This window comes from Monopterus albus, unplaced genomic scaffold (assembly GCF_001952655.1).
Source record: "Monopterus albus unplaced genomic scaffold, M_albus_1.0 scaffold32.1, whole genome shotgun sequence".
NCBI lineage: Eukaryota > Metazoa > Chordata > Actinopteri > Synbranchiformes > Synbranchidae > Monopterus > Monopterus albus.
The window spans coordinates 807,738-830,542 of NW_018127912.1; the positions used below are offsets into that span (position 1 = coordinate 807,738).

Sequence of the window (22,805 nt, forward strand, 5' to 3'; positions counted from 1 at the left end):
CAGAGCTCTAGGTGAAATGCATGTGTTAATTACAGTTTCTTTTCCATAAGAAGAAAAACACAGTTTGAGAAGAGCAGCACCCGATTGAATAAAAAGGATGTTCTTGACTGTACCACCTTGCTGTGCCATGTCTTTCTTTATACTAATGCCTAACTAATCAGCTCAGAAGCTGCAGTCGTCACATGATAGACACAACTTAAACAAATGGCTTTATGCAGTACCTGTCTTCACCTACTGTAAGTAGTAGTAAACATAGTTTCAGAATTTCTACTATACTATAAAGTGTATGGGTGGAATCGGGTGTATCAAGGATTTTTTTTTTAAGGGGCCACATTTCACACAGAGGAGCCAAGTATATATCCAACATTCATGTGTAATTGTTTATTCATTTTTATAGAATTCAGCAATTACACTTTGTTTGCCACTGTCTCTACAGCTTTATATACTGTACTTATTGTTATTTGTGTGCAAAAACAAAAAGCTTATTCTAAGTGAAAGTGCAAGCGAGACAGAGACAGCTTATGATTGAGGTTAATTCAAGTGACAGGACAAGAGCACTTTGGAAGCCATTCAGCTGGGGCCAGTGACTCTCTGGTACTGGTAAATGTACAGCTTGGTTTTACTAAAGTGCTCCTGGCCCAGTAGTCCCTTCATTCGAGTCCATCTGAAGTGGCTTCTTCACCTGGCTCTGCTGCAGTCTTTAGACAGAAATAACATTAACAGTTATTTCCTGTGTTTTATGTGACAGGGAAAGTGAAAAGAATATCTAGTTAAAGATGATCTACAGTACCTGTGGTGCAGTGTCAGTTTCCTGGGATGAACGGTCCTTCTCTTCATTGTCAGAATCACTGCTTTCTTGTGACTGCTGAGACAGGAGTCCGTTTTGCACTGGTGGGGCTTCTGCACCCTGGATGTTCAGAGATTTCACAGTAAGATCTCACACAAACATAACTCCAAATGGTGGGGAAGACACTTACTTGAGCCTCTGGTGAAGGATGTGTCTCCTGGATGGGAGGGTCCACAAAAGGTATTGCAGCATGCTGAGGGCTTGGTACCGGTTTATGATTTGTGGTACATGGCTGCTTTTTAGAGCAAGGTGTTGGCGGTGGCAGTGGCGGTGGTGGTGGTGGAGTTGAGGCCTAAATATATAAAGAGTGACATCAGAGAAAGCCAGACTCTCACCACTTCCACTAGCTTCTGCCTAACATTGAATCTTCTGATTGGTCTTTCTGAAGAGCTAAAACATGATGGTGGGGTTGTCGGTCCATATACTAAACTAAATGAGTATGTAGTACTCAGGGCGGCAGCTTGAGGACACAGAGGCCATGTAATAACAGTTTACACATCATTACAAGCAGGCTGGGTGTTTAAGGCTCATATAAATGCTTCTTAGAATAATTTTGTTTTAGTTAAAAAACTAAATAGAGCGGCCATAAGCCACACCTGTAGGCTGTACAGGCTGTAGGACTAACATGTAGGACGTTAGTCCCAAGTGGAGCTGTACCCCTGCTGACATGTACAGCACATAAACTATTATTTGTGAAGGACTGATGGAAATATTTTTGATTGAGCTGAATACCTCCAGGATTCTCTACCAGAAAGAAGACCATAAAAATAAAATCGAACTATTACACAATAAATAACAGGTATTAACTTTTTTTTTTACACAGCCCACTCAAAAAATATAACAAATTCAGGTGGAAAGCTATTTCTCTGACGCATTTTGAAACGCGTACTTATAGCGACGTATCAACGCAGTCAGAATACAAAGCTAACAAGCTAACAGTTCCAGATACAGCCCATTTCAGCGGTCTCTTCGTCTTCGTCTTCTTCTTCTTCTTCTTCTTAAACTTATTTATCACAGGGAAGCACACAAGACGCTTAACTTGCGTCGCCTCTTCCTCTTACCATATCTATCCTTTAACGTCTCCCTTCAGCCAATGACCACCACCGGTCAGAAACGGAGGATGCAGAACACGGAAATATCTCCCCAAATAACGTTTACCGACTAAATACAGCTGGCATGAGTTCGCAGGTTAGCCTACTAGTCCGAGCCGGTGATGAATTGTACCTACGTTAGCTGCTACTGAGCTTCGACCACAACATATGAGATAACTGCTGCTAAGACTCACGCGGTGGAAGCATAAAGGGCGGTGCCAAGAAGCCGCAGTGAAGTGGGGATGTGAAGATCGTCTATTAAATATCTGTACAGATGTGAAGCACTGACGGTCTTGTGTTTCTTTCCTCTCGCGGGTGTTTTTACTATCATTTTATGTTTTGAATTTATGCAGCCTATTTATTGGAATTTATAGAGAGAGAGACATGTCTAGCAACCAATAAGTACAGGGACAAAAATATTTCACATATCATAAAACAATGATTTAAAACAACTTAAAGTTATATTAATAAAATTCTCTGCTTTTATTTTGAAGGTCGGTGAAAAAAACATCGAACTAAAGCGAGGTAACTGGATATATAAACAGACCTTATACAGATGCATCAGGCTCAGCATTCATTATACCAGAATTAAATGTGAAATCAAACTGATCGGTGATAATCTCAGTATACACAGGAGAATTACTAGCTATTGTACTAGCATTAGAATGGGTAGAAGAACATAAACCATTAAAAGTCCTAATTGGATCAGATTCCAGCAGTTCTTTATTGAGGATTTGATACATCCAGTCAGGCTCCAGGCAGGACATAATACTTCACATAGCTTATATGCTATTCAGATGTCAGAAAGCCGGAATAGATGTTAGGCTAATTTGGATTCCTGCACATGCTGGGGTGGAGGAAAATGAACTAGCAGATGAATTTGCAAAAGCTACACTTTAAAAAGTTGTATGTGTGGACGCAAGTTATAGTAAGGTTGAGGTTAGGAGTTTAATTAAAAGGAAAATTAGGAAAAGTAGGAGAAATGAGAGGAAATACTGGAAATAGGAAGGAAGAAGATATGGTATGAAGACTGAGATTTGGGCATACTGGTTTGAAAAGTACATTGAAGTTGATGAAGAAGCATAATACAGGGGAATGTGAGTTGTGTAGGGTACAAGAAACTGGAGCATGTTATAATGAATTGTCCCAGGTTCAGGCAGGAGAGGGAGTTGTTCAAAAATACAGTCTTGAGTGGTGGAATTAACTTTAGTTTACCAGGGGTGTTGGGAAAAAGCTCAGGGCATATAGGATACAGAGCACTTCTTAGGTTTACCGGACTACAGGGCTAAGCAAGAAAATATAATGTGAACTTAGTTAGGCTATGTTGTTATAGTAGTACTGTAGGTAGGGGCCGTTCTGATCCACACTCCAGTCTAGAAGGTGGCGGTAATGCGCCTAAAGCTGTTTGCCAACCGCCATTAAGCAACAGAAGACGAAATCGTCGAACTTCCCGATGACGGTTTTCCGTTCTGTATTTTTATGTAAACACAAGAAGCTAACATACAATCAGACGTACAAATCACCCTACTGTTACGGTTAAAATCTATGTCATCGACTGTTGTACCAGCGGTACTGTAGCTCAGTACTGGGCGTTTATACCGTCAAGTTAGCGACATTTCTGCTCCTCGATTCTCCGCCAAGATCCTCACGGAATGACAACAAACTATCAGCTAACGACTAGCTAGGCTAAGCTAACCTCAAGCCAGAGCGGTAGCCAGTTAGCTTAGCTGCAACTGACGCTTGCTAAGTGTCTGTTACGCTCAGAAAGAAGTGGACACTCTCATGGTGGTCTCAGTTCAATGGGGAACTGCCTGTTTTCACAAGGTGCGGATGACTTGTCATTGTTGAACGAGTCCGAGGGGGGCAGTCTGCCCGGAGAGCCTCCGCCGCCCTACCAGGTGAGCATCCTGCCCTTCAAGCTAAACACACTCCCTGGATTAAGAGTGTTGTATCCGGTACTTTTTACCATACTGACTCTGAGAGACGAGGCAGTCCAAGTAACTACAAAACAGTGCTGATTTATTCCATGAACACAGGCAAAAAAATCAACATTACACGCTCAGGTATCTTGCGCCTCCAAACTGCTCGCAGGCAGATGAAAGATGAAAGACCCTGAACCGAACCAGGCCTATACATTTATCTCTTCGGGTGGGCTAGCCCCATACTACACAGAAACGTCAACCGCGACGTGTCCTTGGTGCTAGCTTTGCAGCTGGTCATAGCAGTAGTCAAAACATGAAGTAAATCAATGTGTGTGTGTGTCTGTTGATTAAGTGGTGTGTAACTAAAAACATTCTCACACGACCTCTAGTGACATGTCATGACATTAAACATAAGAACATATTATGGCTAAGGCTACAGTTATACACGTCATAATAATAATATTAAACACCCTGTCTGCTGACAGTCATCAACTCTTCTCTCTAGTTATCCTTGACCAGATGTACCCTGTAGAAACTCATAAGCATGACTAAGCATTTAACAGTCTAACTAGACATCCTATCTCCACTAAACATTTCTAATACATACAAGTACCTAACCAATATCTATCTGACTAAAAATACCTAACAAGAGCATCTCACCTCATTTGTTATTATAGCCCATTACTATAAAGTCTACTGATCTGGATTACTGTATAATACCTGTAGTTGGCTGTAGGCTGTTGCTACACTGTCGGGTTGTGACAAGGATTTTACTCTATTTAGAAGTTGCAGGGTTTTTATGTTTAATCGGGAGCTATATTTCTACATTATTTAAACCAGGGATGGATGAGGACAAGCTTATTGTAAAGTGGTTATTTTATAGATGTTCATTATCACGTGTTGTTCCTAACTTCTTGGTGAACTTGTGGATTGAGGCTGTCTCAGTATCTGTTTTTTCATGTAATCCCAGACTGACTCCCTGATGTTGAGATCAGGACTCTGTGGGGCCAGAGCCAGACTCCTTGGTCTTTGTTACGACTCTGACTGTATGTCTGGAGTCCTTGTCATGCAGCAAAATGAATTTGGGACTCATCAGATGCCTCCCAAGTGGCACTCCATTATGAATAAATCTTTTGTACACTGCTGCATATATAAAATCCCCCTTCCAAATAGGTTGATGCAGTCTGTCTTATATTCCTTCTCTTCCAGGAGCACACCCAACCACCAGTGCCAGTGTACCATCCCACCCCCGGTGAGAGTCGTCTGGCCAGTCAGCTGACTGAGGAGGAGCAGGTCCGCATTGCCCAGCGCATAGGCCTCATCCAGCACCTGCCCAGAGGCGTGTTCGACCCTGGCTCCGATCCCTCTGACAAGAAAGTTAAAGAGTGAGTCTTAAACAGGCAAAACTAATCAGCACATCTGTTTCTGGTGTTGTGTGTGTGTGTGTGTGTTTGGTTTTTTTGGAATCTACACATGGTTTGATAGAAGACATTGAACTGGGTTCACTTTAGTACCATGTTTAACTAAAGCTGTGGTCCAAGCACTTTGATAGATAGGCTGTATTTCTTGAAAGCTACATGTATACAGTCTCAGTATATAGTTAATGTGTGTTTCAATAATAGTCCATAGTCCTAACAAACACAGGCATCTTGTTATACACTTGAACAAATAAGAAGTCAGAGCTGTTTGCAGTACTGTTACAGAATGTTTTTTCTGTTTTGTTACTGCTATATTATTATGACACAAGTTGTAGTTATACTTGCTGTTGGTTAAAATGAGCATTGGGATCAATGAGATTATGTTCATTTTCAACAATGCTTGTGGACGTTTCAGTGTTCTGTACTATAGGTTTTATCATAGTCTGGGGCAGCTGTGGCTCAGAAGAGCAGGTTGTCCCCTAACCAGAAGGTTGGTAGTTTGATTCTCAGCTTCTTCAGTCCACATGTTGAAGTGTCCTTGGACAAGACACTGAACCCCAAGTTGCTTCCGGTGGCTGTCCACCAGTGTGTGAGTTTGAATGGGCTAAAGCACAAATAGTGTGAAAGCACTTTGAGTGTGCTTCAATGAATAGAAAAGTGCTATACAAGTATAAGTCCATTTACTATTTACGTATGTTTGAAAATCTGTAAAAATGATAACGCTAACTTAATTTTATACGTTTTATACTCGAAGCTGAGTAAGACAGATTAGGAGTTTCTCTCTCTTCCAGGTGTGTGATCTGCATGATGGATTTTGATTACGGCGATCCCATTCGGTTCTTGCCCTGCCTTCACATCTACCACGTGGACTGCATTGACCCCTGGCTGATGCGCTCCTTCACCTGCCCCTCCTGCATGGAACCGGTAGATGCAGCCCTGCTGTCTACTTATGAAACCAACTGAGTAGCCCCCCGATGGCTGCTCCTGCCTGAAGTAACTGCACCTTTTTAGACAAAACTGTCCTAGCTGGTCGAACAAGTAGCCAAGGTAATGTGGCATTATGCAGCTGTTTAGAGGGTGTTTTACAATGCAGATACATATTGAAAACTGTGCCCTACAGTACATTGCTTAGGTCTAATATGCACCTTTTTGGGCTTTGGAAACTCCTTGCCTTTTACAGTAGGATGATGTGCCAAATCAAGCTAGGTGAACAGCACGGAAAGCTGTACAAGTAGCAAAATATTACAGCAAAGGAATTTCATTTTTGTCTGACTGACAGTTAATTTATTTTTTTTGTGATAGTTAAATGCATGTCACCAATGTCATTTACTTCCCTTCTCAAGATGTAATGTGCAATATATTATATCAGTGGAGAAAAAGTAGGAAATTTGTCTTGGTCAAGTGGGCGTCATCATTGACAGAATATCCACTGAAAACATTAAGTGAAGTTAATGTGTTTGACAATGAACCCAAGACCCTGAATGTCACAGAAACAGCAGGCCTTGCTACTGAAATGCAACCACAAAAACACAGAAAAAAATAACAGGTTTTTCTGAACAAATATATGCTATGAGGTCGTACGACCATTTATGAGATAAGATGGTGTAATTTCAGCTTTTGAAGATATTCAGAGTGTGATTCGGTTTGAGTTGTCTAGGGTTGTCTGGTGCATACTGTAGGATTCCTTTCAAGCTGCTTTTATAAATGTGGATCTGTATTTTTTTCCTTTCCACATTGTGAATCCTGTCTTTTGCTTTTCCTTGGTTTTGTGCTCTTTGTTTAAAAAAAATCAGTCCTCAGTGTGTTCCTTCCTTTGTTCATAGTCGATGGCATTTGCAAAGACAAGATATGCTGTGCAATCCCCCTTAAAGCACCTTGAGATACCCAGTCATCTGGCTCTCTGTAGTTTGTAGATTTCATAGATGATTGAGTGTTTTGATGTGTACGTGTGTGTGTTTTGAGGGGATAGTGGTAGAGATCGGCATGTTGAGGTTAACAATGTGAACTAACCCTGTTGGTTGTAAACTTCGTTGTAGTTACCTCTCTGTTTCTAGTGTGAAGCTGTTGGATGTTTTATGGCAAGTGATGCATTTCCAGAGCTCCTGGTATCTTTTGATATTAGACGCGTAGTCTCTGATGCTGACAGAGCAATGTATAGCACAAATAAGCAAAATGGTGAAAGAGAAGCTACAGCAGTAAAAAGAATGTAACTTGATTGTTTCAGCTTTCAAAGATGGGATTACTCAGGCTGCTGTGCCTTTTGAGGTTGAGCTAAGCCAATTCCAGTGAAGTACAATCAGATCCAACATGACTTGTGTTTTTCTTTTAGCTGTCCTCTAGGGGTGAGACAGATACCAGCGCTGATTTGTGTCACTATCAAACAGGTCTAGAGTGAAGTCCACAAGTTTGCTCTGGCTGCTGGCAACAATCATTTTGTCTTTTAATTTATAATGTGTGCCACCACAGCACAGGTTTTAGGAAAATTGTGAAAACACAATAAAAGTGGATACCAAATTTTACATGAGTATGATTTGCCTTCTCTTATTTATGTTGATATGGAAGAGGTCACTGTGGCAACAAAACAGGAAAAAACATGGCAGTGACTAAAATATTAATCTCAGATGCTGCTGTCCTGATGGAAAGAGGACAAAAATAGTTTGCCATGTTGTAGATCAGGGGTGTCAAACTCATTTTCACATTTTCATTTTCTCATAAGGGCCACATTAGCATAATGGTTGCCCTCAAAGGGCCAGATTAGCAGTATAAATGTAACTAAATGTAATGTAATTTAAAATAAATTAAACTACTCCTTATCATATTGTTAAATAACTTTCTGTATTTATTACTTATTCAAGTTACAAATATTACATATGCATTTGCATAGATGTAAAAATAAATGTTCAGTTTAAGAAACCCATATTATTACTCCATCAATCAACAAACTATTCATGTAAATCAGGAAAATATCAAAAACAAGTTATGATAGTAACTTTATTCAAAACTTTTTTTTGTCACAATCAAGGGGGGCAGAACTATGGCACAACCAACAGATTATTTCAGATTATCTTACCGACAGAAGTAGCACTTTACAACAACAACGAGGTGATGCTGCCTGTCCTTGAACACACCAAGTAGATCCCTCCTCACCCATAGACACCATCTCACACACATCCTCATCCATAGATCATGTTATGAAAATAACAAACACAAAACAAAATGCAAGCATTCATTCATTAAATTGCACACATATTCTACTGTTCTTAGTCATGGTTGAAATACATTCTATTCTAATTCAGGTTTTTAAAAATGCTTACCTATGTGTTTTCTAACCAGATGTCTGACACCGTTTTCCCCTGGCCAGTGTGTCAATGTCTGGTTTTAGGTCTTGTGATGAGGCAATCCGCAAAACAGTGTGGAGGTTGTCATCGGTAATGCGTCATCTGTGCTTGGTCTTGTTCAGATTCATTATTGAAAAGATCTGTTCGCACAGATAGGTGCTCCTAAACGCTTTAAAGCAGAATATACTTATTTTAATATATGTTTGCACCTATTAAGCTCTCACGCGCCACATAAAATGACGTGGTGGGCCACATTTGGCCCGCGGGCCTTGAGTTTGACACATGTAAATGGTAAATGGTAAATGGACTGTATTTTATATAGCGCTTTCTCACAGTGTGTTGCACTGGCCAAAGCGCTTTACAGAGATGATACACCATTCACCCATTCACACACAACATTCACACACTGATGACGACAAGCTGCCATGCACCGGCGCTAGTCAAGCCACCAGGAGCAATTCGGGGTTCAGTGTCTTGCTCAGGGACACTTAGGCATGCGGGGAGACCGGGAGTCGAACCACCAACTTGCTGGTCAGATGCCAAATCATGAGTGGAAGTGCCAAGCAGCTGAACATCAGCAGTGTCCTGCTCATTACAAGACAATCGCCTGCATGAACAGTGGCAACTAAAGCACAAATACTTCACAAAACTGCGAAAGAGTATTTTCTTTCAACAAATGTTTTTTATTTCAAATGTAACATTTACAGTATTAAAAACATATTGCACATGTTAATGCACACTGCATAAAAGTTTGAGAAAATGTAGAACTCACACACACACACATTACAATGTACATAAAATGTGGTTCTCTGTTAAATTATAAAAATATTACAGTTTATTTATAGACAGTTAAAATCTTGCAGGTTTACAATCAGGTAGGGGTTTTAATAGCTTTACAGTATAAAAGTAAAGGACCAACACATAGTATTTCCTCTTGTGTGCGTGGTGTCTATAAAACGTAGATTCCCATAGTGACAGTAGCCAGAGCCACAAAGAGCCCCAGGATCACCCTGAGCAGTGGGGAAGCCTTGATAGTGGTTCCTGTGAACTGGAGTACCTTTGCTGATTTGGAGTGTGTTGAACTATTTTGCAGCTGGTTTTCAGAGACACTCAGCATCTTCTGTAAGTCCTCAAAGACCTGAAAAACAAAGGCAAGATTATCCATCAGCTACATGTGGTTTCATGAATGAATGTGACGTACTGTATGTTTATTGTTTCTCACTCTGCTTTGCTCTTTACCTGAATGTTAAACTCGAAGGCTCTGACGGCCTCCTCCAGCACGGCGTTCCTCTCCTCCTCTGTCAGCTCCACACTGTTCATCCGGCTGCGGTAGAGCTGTTTGAACAGGTTGGGGCTGGACACACCAGGGAAGGTAAAGAACAGCAGACCCTCGCTGCTCTTCAGCCCCATGGACTTCTGAGCGATTCGACCCAAGACCTGACCTCCAGACAGGTCACCTAGGTACCGGGTGTAAGCATGGGCAAGCAGAAATTCTGGGTTTTCTTTACCAATCTGAAAAAAATCAGGGATGCAGACTGTTATTTGAGTAGTAGACAAATAGAGGTGCATATAAATATGAAGGAAATAATTGTGTGTAACACACATATGACACAATGAAGCATACCTGTCTGAGTCTGTGGGCGTATCTTTTAGTGGCTGCAGGGACAACAATCTTCTCTCTCCAGTCCTGGCCATAGAAGTATTCCAGGTCTTTCTCAATGGACTCCAGTCTGGCCAGTTCAGTAGGGAAGTAAATGGGTGCAACAGCAGGGTGGGTGAAGTTCCTGTCCATCTCTTCCTCCAGGGCCTGGTAGATTTCATGCAGTGAGCAGAGGAGGAGCTGAAGAGGGGCAGAGAGGGCGTCAGACCAAAAGACATTGAACCCTGGTGCCCACTAGATATTATAAAATCTGAAAAAATAAGCCTATCTACAGTGGTAGAAGAAGTACTCCGATCCCTTATTTATGTAAAAGTAGCAATACCATAGTGCAAAATTCCTTAGCAAAATGTTACTTAAGTAAAAATACAAATGTATTACCATCAAAACATACTTAAAGTACTAAACGTGCAAGTACTCATTGTGTAGAATGGCACATTTAGCATTAATATATATCATATTATTGAATTATAAATACTATGTACATCACATTTAATGTTGCAGCTGGTAAAGGTGCAGCTCATTTAACTACCTTATATATGTAAAGTATAATTTGAATTACTGCTGGGTAGCTTGTGAATTTTCCACCAGAAATCAAGAAAGTCTTATGATCGTACTGTAATTTTTGTATTATTCTTTTTCTAAAAAGTAGCCAGTAACTAAAGTTATAAAATAGATGTAATGGAGTAAAAAGTACAATATTTGCCTCTAAAATGTAGTGAAGTCAAAGTATGAAGTAACACAAAATACTCAAGTACAAATACCCCAAATTGTACTTAAGTACAGAACCTGAGTAAATGTACTTAGTTACTTTCCACCACTGACTATCTAAATATCTGAGCTGTACTACTGTATATTACCTTATATTGTGCGAGTGTGACTTGTCCCCTCTGGAAGCTCAGCATCAGTTCTGTGTTCTCTGCTCTGACGTGACTATCCTTAGTCACCTTTTTGATTTGTTCGGACAGATCTCTGCAAGGGAAAATAAATCACAGTCAACACAACCAGCTCAATGTACTGATCTGATCTGGATTCTGGATCTGACGGCCTTTTAAATTTTTTAACATTGAAAATCCCATTTAATACAGATTTTCTGCCATAACTTGGCCTATAATGAAGATAGAACCCTGAAATGTTCAGGTAAGATGCATAGTATAACTGTCTGTCATACCCCAAAAGATGTTCCGAATCCAATCTGGAACAAGGATCTTAGGACACATTTTGTGTTGTTCTGGACCCATTTACATGAGTGAATGTTGTGCCTTGGTGGAGGTACATGTGCTCTCTGAGTGCTCTTGTTTAAAATGAATCCAGTGTGAACTCTTAGTATTCTAGGACCATGTCAAAAATGGATACTACCCCCTGGTGAAATGTGAATGAAGAGAAAAGAGGATTCAGAGATCCACTAAATCAGTTTATTCTAACCTGTCAGTCATCTGTGCTGCTGTTGTCTGAGTTTTCTTCTCTGCTTCCATTGTGGCCCTAAAATAACATAAACATTAAATGTTAGAAATATGCTTTTACAGAACAAAATCAATATTATAGCATGGATATCAACACTATATAGTAAAAAGGCATTAACATAAGGTTCTAAAATTCACATGTAAACAGAAATATTGTCTTTTACTCACCAGTTATGATGAAGTTCTTCAGTTCTGATACTTTGGTCTGTGTCCACCGTTTACCCTTTAGATGTCCAGTACAGTTCTGTGCTATTGCTGCCGTCTTCTCCTTCTTTTATACAGCCCTCCTCTGTCTCCTCCCTCCAGCAGCTGAATGAAAACAGGAAGCAATGTCACAAAACCTCAGCTAAACATGATGTGGCAACTTCAGCAAAAAACAGCAGGAGGGACTGAGAGTTAACATGATGCAGCAGCTTTGTGGAGCGCTTGGAAAAGTTGTGAGGGAGGGACTACGGGACATAGCATGAGTAAGGGAATTTTAACAATGCCCTGGAAAACCAGGGGGAGGAGAAGAGGAGGAGCAGAGTGTAAGCATGACTGTGTGAGTTGCTGAAACCAGGGAGGGAGGAAATGTTGAAATGACTAACCACAGAGAACAATCACATGAATGTACTAGACGACACAGCAGCAGTTTGCAGTTCATAGGAAATATAAACAAGCTCAAGCACATGACTAGATTATTCAAAAGTCTATCAGACCTTGACATGAGAAGAACAAAATTTAGCTGAACTAGTGGTGATACTGATAAATTAGGTGGATATGCACATTCTAGTTTTATTTATCCAGAGTATCTGAAACACGGTTTAACTTACTCTGCTACTGATTTACATTTATTCCAATTACAGAACTGACTGGGCAACATTCAACATGAAGTGTTCATAGTGTGAAACTGATAAAAAATGGCAAAATGTATATACTTTTAATGTAAATGTATTTATATAGCCTAGCACATTTCAAAAGCTCAATGTCATGTGTGCTACACAATGAAAATAAGGAACCGTATTTGAAATACAGACTTAAGAAATGTAAAAACACTATAAAACAGAAATCAGTAAAACAGAAATTCATAAAGGTGACACAAAGCCAAATTTAAACATATAAATCTTGAGCTGCTTCTTAAGTGTCCACAGATCAGTGGGAGAGAGCTCCAAAATTCAAGAGCAACAAGTGAAAAAGCACAATCTCTTTGTTCCTATTCAGCCATAAAAGCATTAGTGATAACTAAGGCTTGGTTCACACTTCCCTAAATCCACCCCATATGTGATGTTGGATGGGGTTGAGGTCAGAGCCCTTTGCAGGCCAGTTAAGTTGTTTCCCAACAGATTTGGAAAACAATTTCTTTTTCGTTTGAACACGGGTACATGCACGGGTGCATGTTGAAACAAAAAAACTGCAGCAAGTGGACATGTCTAGGGTCTAAGGTTAGGGGCTGTCTGTTTCAGAGATTATGGAGCCATTTGAAGCAAATTTGTCATTTATAATTTCTGGGCTACATAAATAGAACTGACTTAACTAAATGGCACTGGATGTTAAGGATTACCCTCAAGCCCAAACCACAAAAACTGCCCTATATAAAAATGAAAGTGTGCAGCCAAATTGGAATTTGATTGATAGAGAAATGTAGAAATGACCAACTGTAAAATAGTAAAAATATTATCCACAACTTAGAGACATCAAAAACATATAGTTCATCTAGTAATTTTCTTTCACGGGTGTCACCTAGAACTCCAGACTGGTGTGCACCTGTTCAGCCAGCTGCGCAATCACAACAGGTTTCCATAAAATGTGACTCAGCGATTCTTTCTTAACGTGACTCAGCAGAGACAGACAAGCGGTGAGGTCGAGAAACGTGAGTCAGCAGCTTTCAAAACTACGGGTGAAAACACGGCCTGAATGTTTTTGTTTTGTTTTTTAATCAGGGTTTGTCAGCTACGTGTTAACTCGTTGTTTATTCGATAATATCCGATATGCCCTACATTAAAGGGTTCTTAAATTAGCGTTAGCATGAGGACAGGTTTGTCATACTCTGGCTAACGCTGCAACCGGGAAACAACAGGCTGAACTTGGAACATGGCGACACAACCAGCTAGTACACATCTGGTCCGTTTGATTACTTAGGCCTATTTGTGGTAGAGCTGACGGTCAAATGTTTAGATCGCTCACTCGCCCTCTAATGTTATTGTTGCTAAATCTGACAAAAACAATCCTTCGGGCTAATCAGCGCCGCTGCCCAATGGTAGTTAGTGCTAAACGTGAGGGGGGTTTATAGCCTACATCTGTTTACATTTTAGAAAAGTAATACGCCGAATTAACTATTAGCAGTTCCTGTTTAATGTTTAACCACGGATGTCCAGCCAACTATCAGTGGATTACTTTGATACTGAAGAAAACGTAAAAATGTCTGGATTCTCGGGGAAGTTCTGCAGCGTCTATCATTTCAAAGTGCATTTTTGGACGTTTATTTACGACGAACATCGGAGAAAATGACGTCCTTGTAAAGTGTAAGTTCAACTAAATATAAGCTGTGTGCTTGATGTCTGACTTTAGATCCGAGTGAATTATAGTGTGACTCCGATTTTCTGGCACAGACGTTGTTGCCTCCATTAGCTGTGCCTCACAGCCACTGCTGCAGCTGTTCTTTTTATTGATAAACAAACTGCAATAACTACAACAGCTGCATGCACCTGTCCCTTTCACCTTGCAGAACAGTGTCTGTGCCTCAAACCTCTCCCTTTTTGTAGGTGGAACCTGTCCTTGCACCTTGCACCTTTCCTTCTTTTTTGGCTTACAGTACCACGATCCTGCATAGTCAGTTGAATTCGAGAGTTAATGATTTGTTCACCAGTTAAGCAAACGTCTGGCTAAACTCGTTCACGTCTTGGCAGAATATATTTTGGCTAGATAACCTTTTTTGTCTGATAAGTGTTTTAAAAAATATCAGAAAATGGTGAAAAATGCCTGTTACAATTTCCCACATCTTGTTATGCCAGACAACACTCAGACCAACAGCTGAGAAATAAGCTTGAATCAAGATGTGTTTTGCATTTTTGCCTAACAAATGAATAAAATGCTCATTCACTCATAAAAAGTGTTTGTGTAATTTTCTGCATCTAATTGTTGCAGCATTGCTTGCAGTACAATCTCAACTGGAGCGCATACTTGTTTATAAATTGTACTCACTGTTGCTGTTGTCTGAATCACTATCCTTCTCATCCCTGGTGGTATAGATGGATGGCGACACAGGCCTAGTGAGAAACAGCCAGAGGGAGACGTCTGCCAGATACTGTCTGATGGATGTGGAGGAGCTGGAGGAGCCAGAGTCAGATGCTGAGGAACATTACAAGGTGAACTCGGGGCCTGCACCTGTAGGTGGAGGAGGAGTTTTTCAGATTATCTTTCAGCTGCAACTGAATATTGGCATTGAGTTGTGATTAGGGGTGAGAGAAATCATAAAATACTCTGACATCTTATTAATACAGTGGCATCAATATCGTAATGATGACGGCAGACATTTAAATTCTGTACTTTTCCACTTTGTAAAAGCCTTTTACAAGTTCATGGCTGTGTGCGAACAACAGTTTTGCATTTCATCACAGCTGCCTATGAAACTAAAGCTCAAAGTTCATCATAATATAACGCATCAATTCAGTATACAGATTTTTGCTCTAGTGAGCATTTACCGTGACATTGGGCTATGTTATCCTATTCAGTCTTACACTTATTATAGATGTACGTTACATTACTATTACTTTATCACGGTACCGTTGTTGTTGTGAGCAGAATATTGTGATATTCCTTGATCTTAAATGTGATGAGTTTGTATTGGACTTTTTCAGGAACCAGAGTGCTCCTTTAACCAGATGGGAAAACCCTCTGGTATGGAGTAGTTTATTATTTACTACTAGCATGTTGTAGTGCATTTTACATTTACAAATAATTTGTAGATAAAATAATGAGGGGATTGGCTTGTATAGTAAACTATACTGAACAGTTTGCAGTATTAAAGACACATTTCTGTTGTCTGGCAAGAATCTCCTGAACCTGTTGGTGCTGAGACCTCGGGCTTCCTCTCTGCCTGTACAGTTTGTGTGTCACAAGACCGATGGAGCGAGACAGGAGAAGAAGAGGTGAGAGAACAGATGAGCTGTAATAACATGTCGTAAAATGTGTTTTTACACAAAATGATTTACCACTCAGGATTGCTACATGCTGCCTATGATTTCATCCCTTCCAAACTTGGCTCATGGCTAATGCAGTGTGTAATCTCCCTCTGTCAGGACATCCAAAACAACTTGTTGCATTCATGTTGCACAGCAGAGGGCAGTACTGATCAGGTAATCTCCCTCAGGCTGGTCATGGTTGACTTTCTTCTTTTCACTACTGTTCCTCATGTTTTTACTCCTCTGTTTCTCCCAGGCAGATCAGAGCTCCACGTTAGAGTACTCTTTTTATCTAGATGAACAACACAAGACGTCAGACTGGTCCCTTATTCGGCCGGTCACTCCTGTAACCCACAGGCCTTGTCTGTTCATCCCTGGTCCTAGTTCAATGACAGCCACTGCCTCTACAGTGAGCTCTGTAGTTAATCCAGCGGTACCCATTACTTCCATGTTCACTCCCACTGGTTCAGCTTGGGACCCTCTCAGATCCACATCCAGGAGTGCTGGCTGCTCTGATGGGGATCCTGTCAGTGCTGCTGCTCATCTACACCTCTTGGGAGAGTCCTTGTCCCTGATTGGACACCATCTTCAGGAGACAAATGTGAGTGAATTTGGTGTAGTAAAAAAACAGAAATGTTTACAGTACTGGTCTGGGATGCTTCCTTTAATGTTGCAAACTCTTGCTTTCATGTTTGGCTGTCCATATTTTGACTCTTTCAAATCATGGTGTAATGGCACTTAAGTGCTACTTCATCAGTCCATAGCATTGTAGGGTATTGTGGCGAGCTAGTGGGTTCTAGAGTTTCTGCCAAGGAATGACACTGGAGTCAGGCTGTCTTTTTATGCAGGCTTCCGTGCCCCATACATCACACGACCCTGGATGGCTGCTGCTTTTATTGAACACAACACAAACTTTTATATACATCGGATGTCGCATGTGTGTAAGGTCCATGGCGTTCCCCCAACACGCTACAGTACGTCTGTTTCTGTTTACCTTGTAAGTCAACAGACAAACCCTCTGGCTACAGTATGTTCTTTGTCTGTTTACCTTATAAGTTGACTGACAAACTCTGGCTCATTGGTAGAGCAAATTTGATTAGTTAATCCCACATGGTATTTTATGACAGTGTTGTTTCAACTAAACGTGTGTGTGTGTGGGAATGTTTTCCTGCTTGCTGGGATACGTGTGTGCATGCTCTCAAAGGATATTTTGGGAGCATGTCAAGGAAACAAAATGATGGGAGATACTGCAATGTTAAAATTCATAATACATGAGTGGTTTACTGCAGCACTGCTGACACAAACGTGTGCATTTCTCCATCCACTTGCTGACTGAAAACCAAGAGGGGCACATTTCATTTAGCCTGTGAAGGACATATTCACTGCATTACCTGATCTTACAGGCCTGTCTGTGTGTGTCTGTAGAAGAGAGTGTGTGTGTCCAGGAGCTTGTCTCTACTCTTGGACTCTCTGCTGTGCGCCCTGGCTCCTCTGATGTGCCTCACCACACAGGTACCGGAGCTGAAGAGCTGCACACAGCACACACTGGTGAGAGACACTGAGACTTGGCAGAACACACAGACACCACATATTTTTCAAGTTCTACATATGCACAAGTGACAGGATGTCTTTTTTTTTTTTTGTGGTGGTTTTTTTTTTTTTTTTTTTTTTTTTAGGCCTCCACTCTGGAAAATATTGCCTATGTGATGCCCGGGCTGTGAGTGAGGAAGACCCCTGTGACCTTATGCAAGTTGTTCTAATTGGCTAAAAGACACTAGTTTACACTGGAAAAAGAAGAATCAAACCTGTTTTGTTCTAAAAGAATCTTTGTTTATACCACACACAATTTTTTGTGTTAAATGAAAGTATCTAAGTTTGATTCAATATGTCAGTTTACTTTCTTGTATTAATTAAAAGATGTTTGAGCAATAAATTATGCAACTTTGTCATTTGAATAGTGTTTGTGTTTGTGTCCCTGGCAGTTTAGTTCACAGTGAAGCTCAGCTAACTTAACCCCCCTCCCCCTTCCCGGCACAGCCATATAAACAAAATAAATGACTATTTGACCCAGTGGTAGTGGTACCCAAGTCAAAGTCCTCAAGGTCGTTAAACACGGGTGACAGCTTTCACTGTTTTATATTCCAAACCTTATAACAGTGTGTTGTATCATATTGCCTGGCGAGTCGATACATAAAAATCATTTCTAGAAAGGTGGAGCGTATGCTTCAAAAGAAGTCTGTCAGATACAGCGTGGTGCAGACAAACAGGTTTCAATGTCAATATCCTGTGCCAAATTATTATGGCTTATTACCAAAAAGAAGTCTGAGACCTCATCGCAACCTTCTGAGTCCGAATGCATTCTATGCTCTAAAATCCAGACTTAAGTCACACTCAAGTCCGAGCCCTGCACTCAAGTACTACAACACTGATTTAAGTTAATACTTACAAAACACAACTGTAATACAGTTTTGAGGTCTATTATCTGCTTCTGATCACTTTAATAATCAACAAATTCAGCAGCTGTGATTTGATAAGTTGTAACAGGTACTATGAAAGTGAAAGCTTTCAAATGATTCAAACTTGTAGGTATGTAGGATGAAACTATGGCTGAGACATGCCCTCAGTCCTGATTGGCAGTGACAACTGCAGCATGTCAATACATTCACAAAACACTGAAGGCCACTTTACGGGTGTGGTAGATAAAACTAAGATTCATGATTCATTTGCATCTGCTTCGCCCCAAGTTGGAATGCTTAGCAGCGTGCAAACAAAGAAACCTGTTATGCATGCAAAAACGTGTGTTCAGGCTGGGGAGTGGTGAGACAGGTGCCTTCAGGGAGATGTGAGCCTCATCTGTCTTGGCAGCTTTTAGTAGTAGACTGGGAACCGAAAAGTACTTCAGTGAGTTGTCCAGAGCAGAGCCGTAACTTAAGGCCAACTGAGCCGAGTACTCAGAAGACAGTACAGTACATGAACTCAAAAACGTCACACAGTTGAGTAAGTATATTTCTGATTGCTTGAAAACTAAGTTACTAAAATAACTAGTTCTCGCTGAAACATTGGTGTGAAATGATAAATTATAAGTGATTGTATAAGGTTTCTTGGTTGTATTATTATTTGATTGCAAGAGTTTACCCATAAATGTAATGTGCACTGTGGGGTATTGATACCAGCTCTGTGAAAGTCTGAGCAAATGGTTGTCAGTGTTTTGTCAGGTTTGAAAACACTTGCACGCTAATGTTCTTTACTTTTGGTGTTCGCTAATGGCAGATGTCTGTTTCAACTCGGAGTTAAAAGTGTGCGGCCTTTGTGAAATGCTATGCTGTGTGGTCTCATAGTGAGCTTATACATGTAATGCTGTATGTTGAGTTCATTTTTTTTTGTACATTTGCAGGATGTGTTCTGTGTTTGTTCTCATTTCACTCCAGTCATAAAACTCCACATAGAATGTAGCTGAACAGGACTGGCAAGGTGTGGCATGATGCACACAGAGAAATGAAGGATGCAGTGAGAAACACAAGAAAGGTTCCAGTGTAGTGGAAACTTCTCTGAGTACAGCCATTATCAGTTTTCTTCATTTTTGATGAATCACGCACAGCAGGTGACAGGATGTAGTGATTATGTAAAGGTGATGCTCAAAGGAAACTAAATGAGCAGTGCTCTTTTAACTGATGGACACAAACATACTATAGGCAGCAGTGGAAAATAAATAGGTACATTTACCAGGGTTGCGCGACCCTGGTAAATGTACCCCCGAGACCCGGTTCCCGATAAGCGGAGGAAAACGGATGGATGGACATTTACCAGCGGTGGAAGAAGTACTCAGATCCTTTACTTAAGTAAAAGTAGCAATACCACTGCGTAAAAATACTCTGTTACAAGTAAAAATCCTGCCTTCAAAATGTTATGTAAAAATACAAAATTAGTAAAAATACAAAAGTATTAGCACCAAAATATATATAAGGTTCCAAAAATAGAAGTAATAATTTTGCAGAATGTCATAAATATTGTACTTTTTACTCCACATTTACTCTAACTTTGGTTACTTCTCAGAACCAGATGAATAAAAAAGTAGAGCAGAATCATAAGACTTTATTGATCCTCTGGCAAATCTAAATGATAACCAACAATAATTCAGCATATAAATGTGCTCCCCTTTACCATGTGATGAACACATTAATGCATCACTAACTATAATCCAATAACATGATATATGTTGATGTGAAATGTCCCATTCTGCTTGAGGACTTTTACTTTTGATACTTTAAGTACATTTTGATGCTGATGCTTTTGTATATTTACTTAATATTTTGAATCCAGGATTTCAACTATACTTTGAACATAGTATTTTTACACTGTGGTGTTGCTACCTTAGATTTTGAGTACTCCTTCCAGCACTGCAGAAAAAGCAAGGCATCAGACCATCAGAGCTGAAACACACAAGACAAATGTTACAATCATCATAACGTCTGTGTGTTTGGCTTTAGCAGTCACTAATCCTGTCCTTATCAGATGTCAGATTAGATAAACCCCTTCTTCCAGCTCTTGGGTCTTTCAGTTTTCTTTGCATGAAGATTTATACTATATAGATGAAAACACATGTCAAACAACACGTCCTTGGTAAGTTTGTGTAATCTTTGTTTACATTTAATTACATCCACATAGCACATCTGACTTCTTTTTTTTTTCTTTTGTCAGTTATGAGTGAACACTTGAAAGGGAGCACCCCTGGGTCCTCACTGCCAGAGCTGAGGCTTGTTCTCTTGGGGAACATTGGATGTGGAAAGACATCATCAGCAGACACAATCCTAGGCCAGCTGTCCCCTGTTTCTTCCAGTGCTGCGAGGAACTGCCAGTTAAGACAGGGCTTCACTGAGGGCAGGAATGTGACTTTGGTGGAGGCACCCAGATGGTACTGGAGTGGCGGCAAAATGGAGGACGGTGTGAGGAAGGAGACAAAGCGAGCGATGACATTGCTAGCACCAGGTCCACATGGTCTTTTGCTGCTGGTGCCTGTTAATCAGTTCACAGAGGTTAGTCTTAGTTCTTGTTCCTCTCCTGTTGTGCATGGGCGGAGCCAGGGGGTGGCATCGGCCACCTCCAGAATCTGATTGGCCACCCCTGGTGACTCCCCTGCCAGTGTGAAAATATGATGTGTGTCAGTATTAATGGGAAAAAAAGAAAAAAAACAAATTGCTGCCTTTAAATACAACAAACTTTTTCTGGTGCTTTGTAATTGATATTTGTCCAGTTGGTTTTATTTTATATCATGCATGCAGCTTGTTATTTACATCAATTTCTCTGATTGTGTTGTTGTTGAGTACTTGGCATGAATTGCCTCAGTGGCAGGGGGAACCACTGTGCAGCAACAATGTCCCCAGCCTGCGGAGCCCAGCCAAGTTTAGCTAAAGGAAGCACTAAACAAATATGTGTCTCATGTTTACCTTAAATAATTTGTAATAATATATTGTTTATTATTTCATAAAAGTAGGAGCCTAATTTACATTTTACACATCTTTAAAATGTGCCATCCCTCTCTGTTTGTGCCCCAGTCTGGCCACCACATCCAGTATTTTGTAGATCCACCACTGATGTATTTAAGCAGTTCTGACAGTCATGATTTGGACTGAAGCCATTTAAAAAGTCACATTTTTGTGTTTTCTAATGTGCATCCTTTCATCAACAAAATGTGGCAAGTATACAAAATGAATCATTTAGTGAATTTATTGGTTAAAATGAATGTGTCCCGGGGTTCCCAGATGGAGGGCCGTGTCCCTGCAGAGCTGAAGGAGGTGTTTGGAGAGGAGTCACTGGATCACACCCTGGTTCTGCTCACCTGTGGGGACTACTTGATGGGAAAAACAGTGGAGGTATTAAAGAAGTAGTCTACAAAAATACTCCAAAAATGGTCGGTGCACAACAGTACACTACTTGGCCCTTAATTTTCATTTGCTATCTTAGTTTATTTTAACCACTGACTTTTATTGGGATGTAACTCAAATTGTGATTCTGAACAATTGTTTTATGTATTGGAAATGGAAATTTTAGGCAGGAACTTTAAATTCACACAATCCAAACTCTTCTCCACAGGAATACCTGCAGAAAGAACACCCAGGCCTGAGGCAGATAATCGAGGGCTGTAGAGGAAGGTACCATGTCATCAACAATCGTAAGAAACAGAACAGGGAACAGATCCAGGAGCTGCTGGAGAAGGTAAGAATTTGGAGCAGAGAACAAGTAACAGAACAGCACTGATGAAATGTTTCCTCACATGTTTTGTAGTGTGTTTTGTGAACATCTTTTCTGCCTCTCATTTTGGGTTAATGTACTTAAAAACACTTGAAGTGAGGTACAGTGGATTTCATGATCTCTTTGACCACTTTTTGACATTTTTTAAAAAATATGACTCAGTTTTATTGTATGCCACATGTGTTAGACTTCTGTTTTATTTTGTAGTTTTTCCCAGCAATGGCCTTTTTCTCATACCATCAAACTCAGCCATAGTTAAGACCCATGATTAGATTAATTGCATTGTGACATTGACTGACAGGGGAATTCATTCCAGTGTGTGAAGCAATTGCAGGAGTTATAAAATGTGACATTTTAATTGTAAATGTTGGTACGAGAGGCATTTCTTTAATTGTTTGTTTATTTATGTAACAGGTGGACAATATGGTCCGGCAAAGTGGGGTGTACTATAGTAAAACAGACACGCAAAGAGAACTTGACAAAGGAGTGACAGAAAGAAAACAAGAATTTATGGAAAGTTTTGGAGCTCAAAAGGAAGAGAAACGAGAGAGGGTTGCATCAGCCCGCACCCGAAGCATAGAAAAACAGAGGAGTATCGATATAGGAGAGCTGTATGGCACCACCTTGGAGAGGAGAAGAAGAGAAGCAAGGAATGAGATG

The 22,805-nt window shown here is 40.4% G+C and overlaps 4 protein-coding genes across 10 annotated transcripts; 2 read left to right on the top strand and 2 right to left on the bottom strand.

Annotated features, from left to right (window-relative positions):
• Positions 1-366: 366 nt before the first annotated feature.
• Positions 367-2,284, bottom strand: LOC109958418 (myc proto-oncogene protein-like). Of its 2 annotated transcripts, none has more exons than XM_020597040.1 (4): positions 2,133-2,284; positions 978-1,139; positions 791-907; positions 367-698 (listed from the first exon to the last, which is right to left on the bottom strand). In XM_020597040.1, the coding sequence occupies exons 1-4, from the start codon at positions 2,267-2,269 to the stop codon at positions 623-625; spliced, it is 492 nt and encodes a 163-aa protein (XP_020452696.1). In that variant the 5' UTR covers positions 2,270-2,284; the 3' UTR covers positions 367-622. The 2 variants fall into 2 exon arrangements, with proteins under 2 accessions (XP_020452696.1, XP_020452697.1); XM_020597041.1 differs by lacking the exon at positions 2,133-2,284 and adding an exon at positions 1,909-2,126.
• An 820-nt stretch (positions 2,285-3,104) lies between these two features.
• Positions 3,105-7,797, top strand: rnf11a (ring finger protein 11a). Of its 2 annotated transcripts, XR_002274668.1 has the most exons (4): positions 3,105-3,836; positions 5,070-5,245; positions 6,070-6,325; positions 7,608-7,797. XR_002274668.1 is itself a non-coding variant. In XM_020597042.1 (3 exons), exons 1-3 carry the CDS (start codon positions 3,738-3,740, stop codon positions 6,239-6,241), a joined length of 447 nt encoding a protein of 148 aa, XP_020452698.1. In that variant the 5' UTR covers positions 3,105-3,737; the 3' UTR covers positions 6,242-7,797. The 2 variants fall into 2 exon arrangements, 1 of the variants encoding a protein (XP_020452698.1); XM_020597042.1 differs by having other exon boundaries at positions 6,070-7,797.
• A 1,576-nt stretch (positions 7,798-9,373) lies between these two features.
• On the bottom strand, positions 9,374-14,984 carry hmox1b (heme oxygenase 1b). Of its 2 annotated transcripts, none has more exons than XM_020597034.1 (7): positions 14,917-14,984; positions 11,905-12,045; positions 11,699-11,755; positions 11,134-11,245; positions 10,241-10,456; positions 9,856-10,128; positions 9,374-9,754 (listed from the first exon to the last, which is right to left on the bottom strand). In XM_020597034.1, the coding sequence occupies exons 3-7, from the start codon at positions 11,746-11,748 to the stop codon at positions 9,566-9,568; spliced, it is 840 nt and encodes a 279-aa protein (XP_020452690.1). In that variant the 5' UTR covers positions 11,749-11,755; positions 11,905-12,045; positions 14,917-14,984; the 3' UTR covers positions 9,374-9,565. The 2 variants fall into 2 exon arrangements, with proteins under 2 accessions (XP_020452690.1, XP_020452689.1); XM_020597033.1 differs by lacking the exon at positions 14,917-14,984 and adding an exon at positions 13,456-13,525.
• hmgxb4b (HMG box domain containing 4b) lies at positions 13,504-17,851 on the top strand. 4 transcript variants are annotated; one of them, XM_020597035.1, is made up of 8 exons: positions 13,507-13,585; positions 14,964-15,080; positions 15,573-15,612; positions 15,766-15,863; positions 16,014-16,070; positions 16,153-16,497; positions 17,322-17,444; positions 17,573-17,851. In XM_020597035.1, the coding sequence occupies exons 2-8, from the start codon at positions 14,964-14,966 to the stop codon at positions 17,615-17,617; spliced, it is 825 nt and encodes a 274-aa protein (XP_020452691.1). In that variant the 5' UTR covers positions 13,507-13,585; the 3' UTR covers positions 17,618-17,851. The 4 variants fall into 4 exon arrangements, with proteins under 4 accessions (XP_020452693.1, XP_020452691.1, XP_020452694.1 ...); XM_020597038.1 differs by having other exon boundaries at positions 15,820-15,863; XM_020597036.1 differs by lacking the exon at positions 13,507-13,585 and adding an exon at positions 13,619-14,237.
• The last annotated feature ends 4,954 nt before the right edge of the window (positions 17,852-22,805 follow it).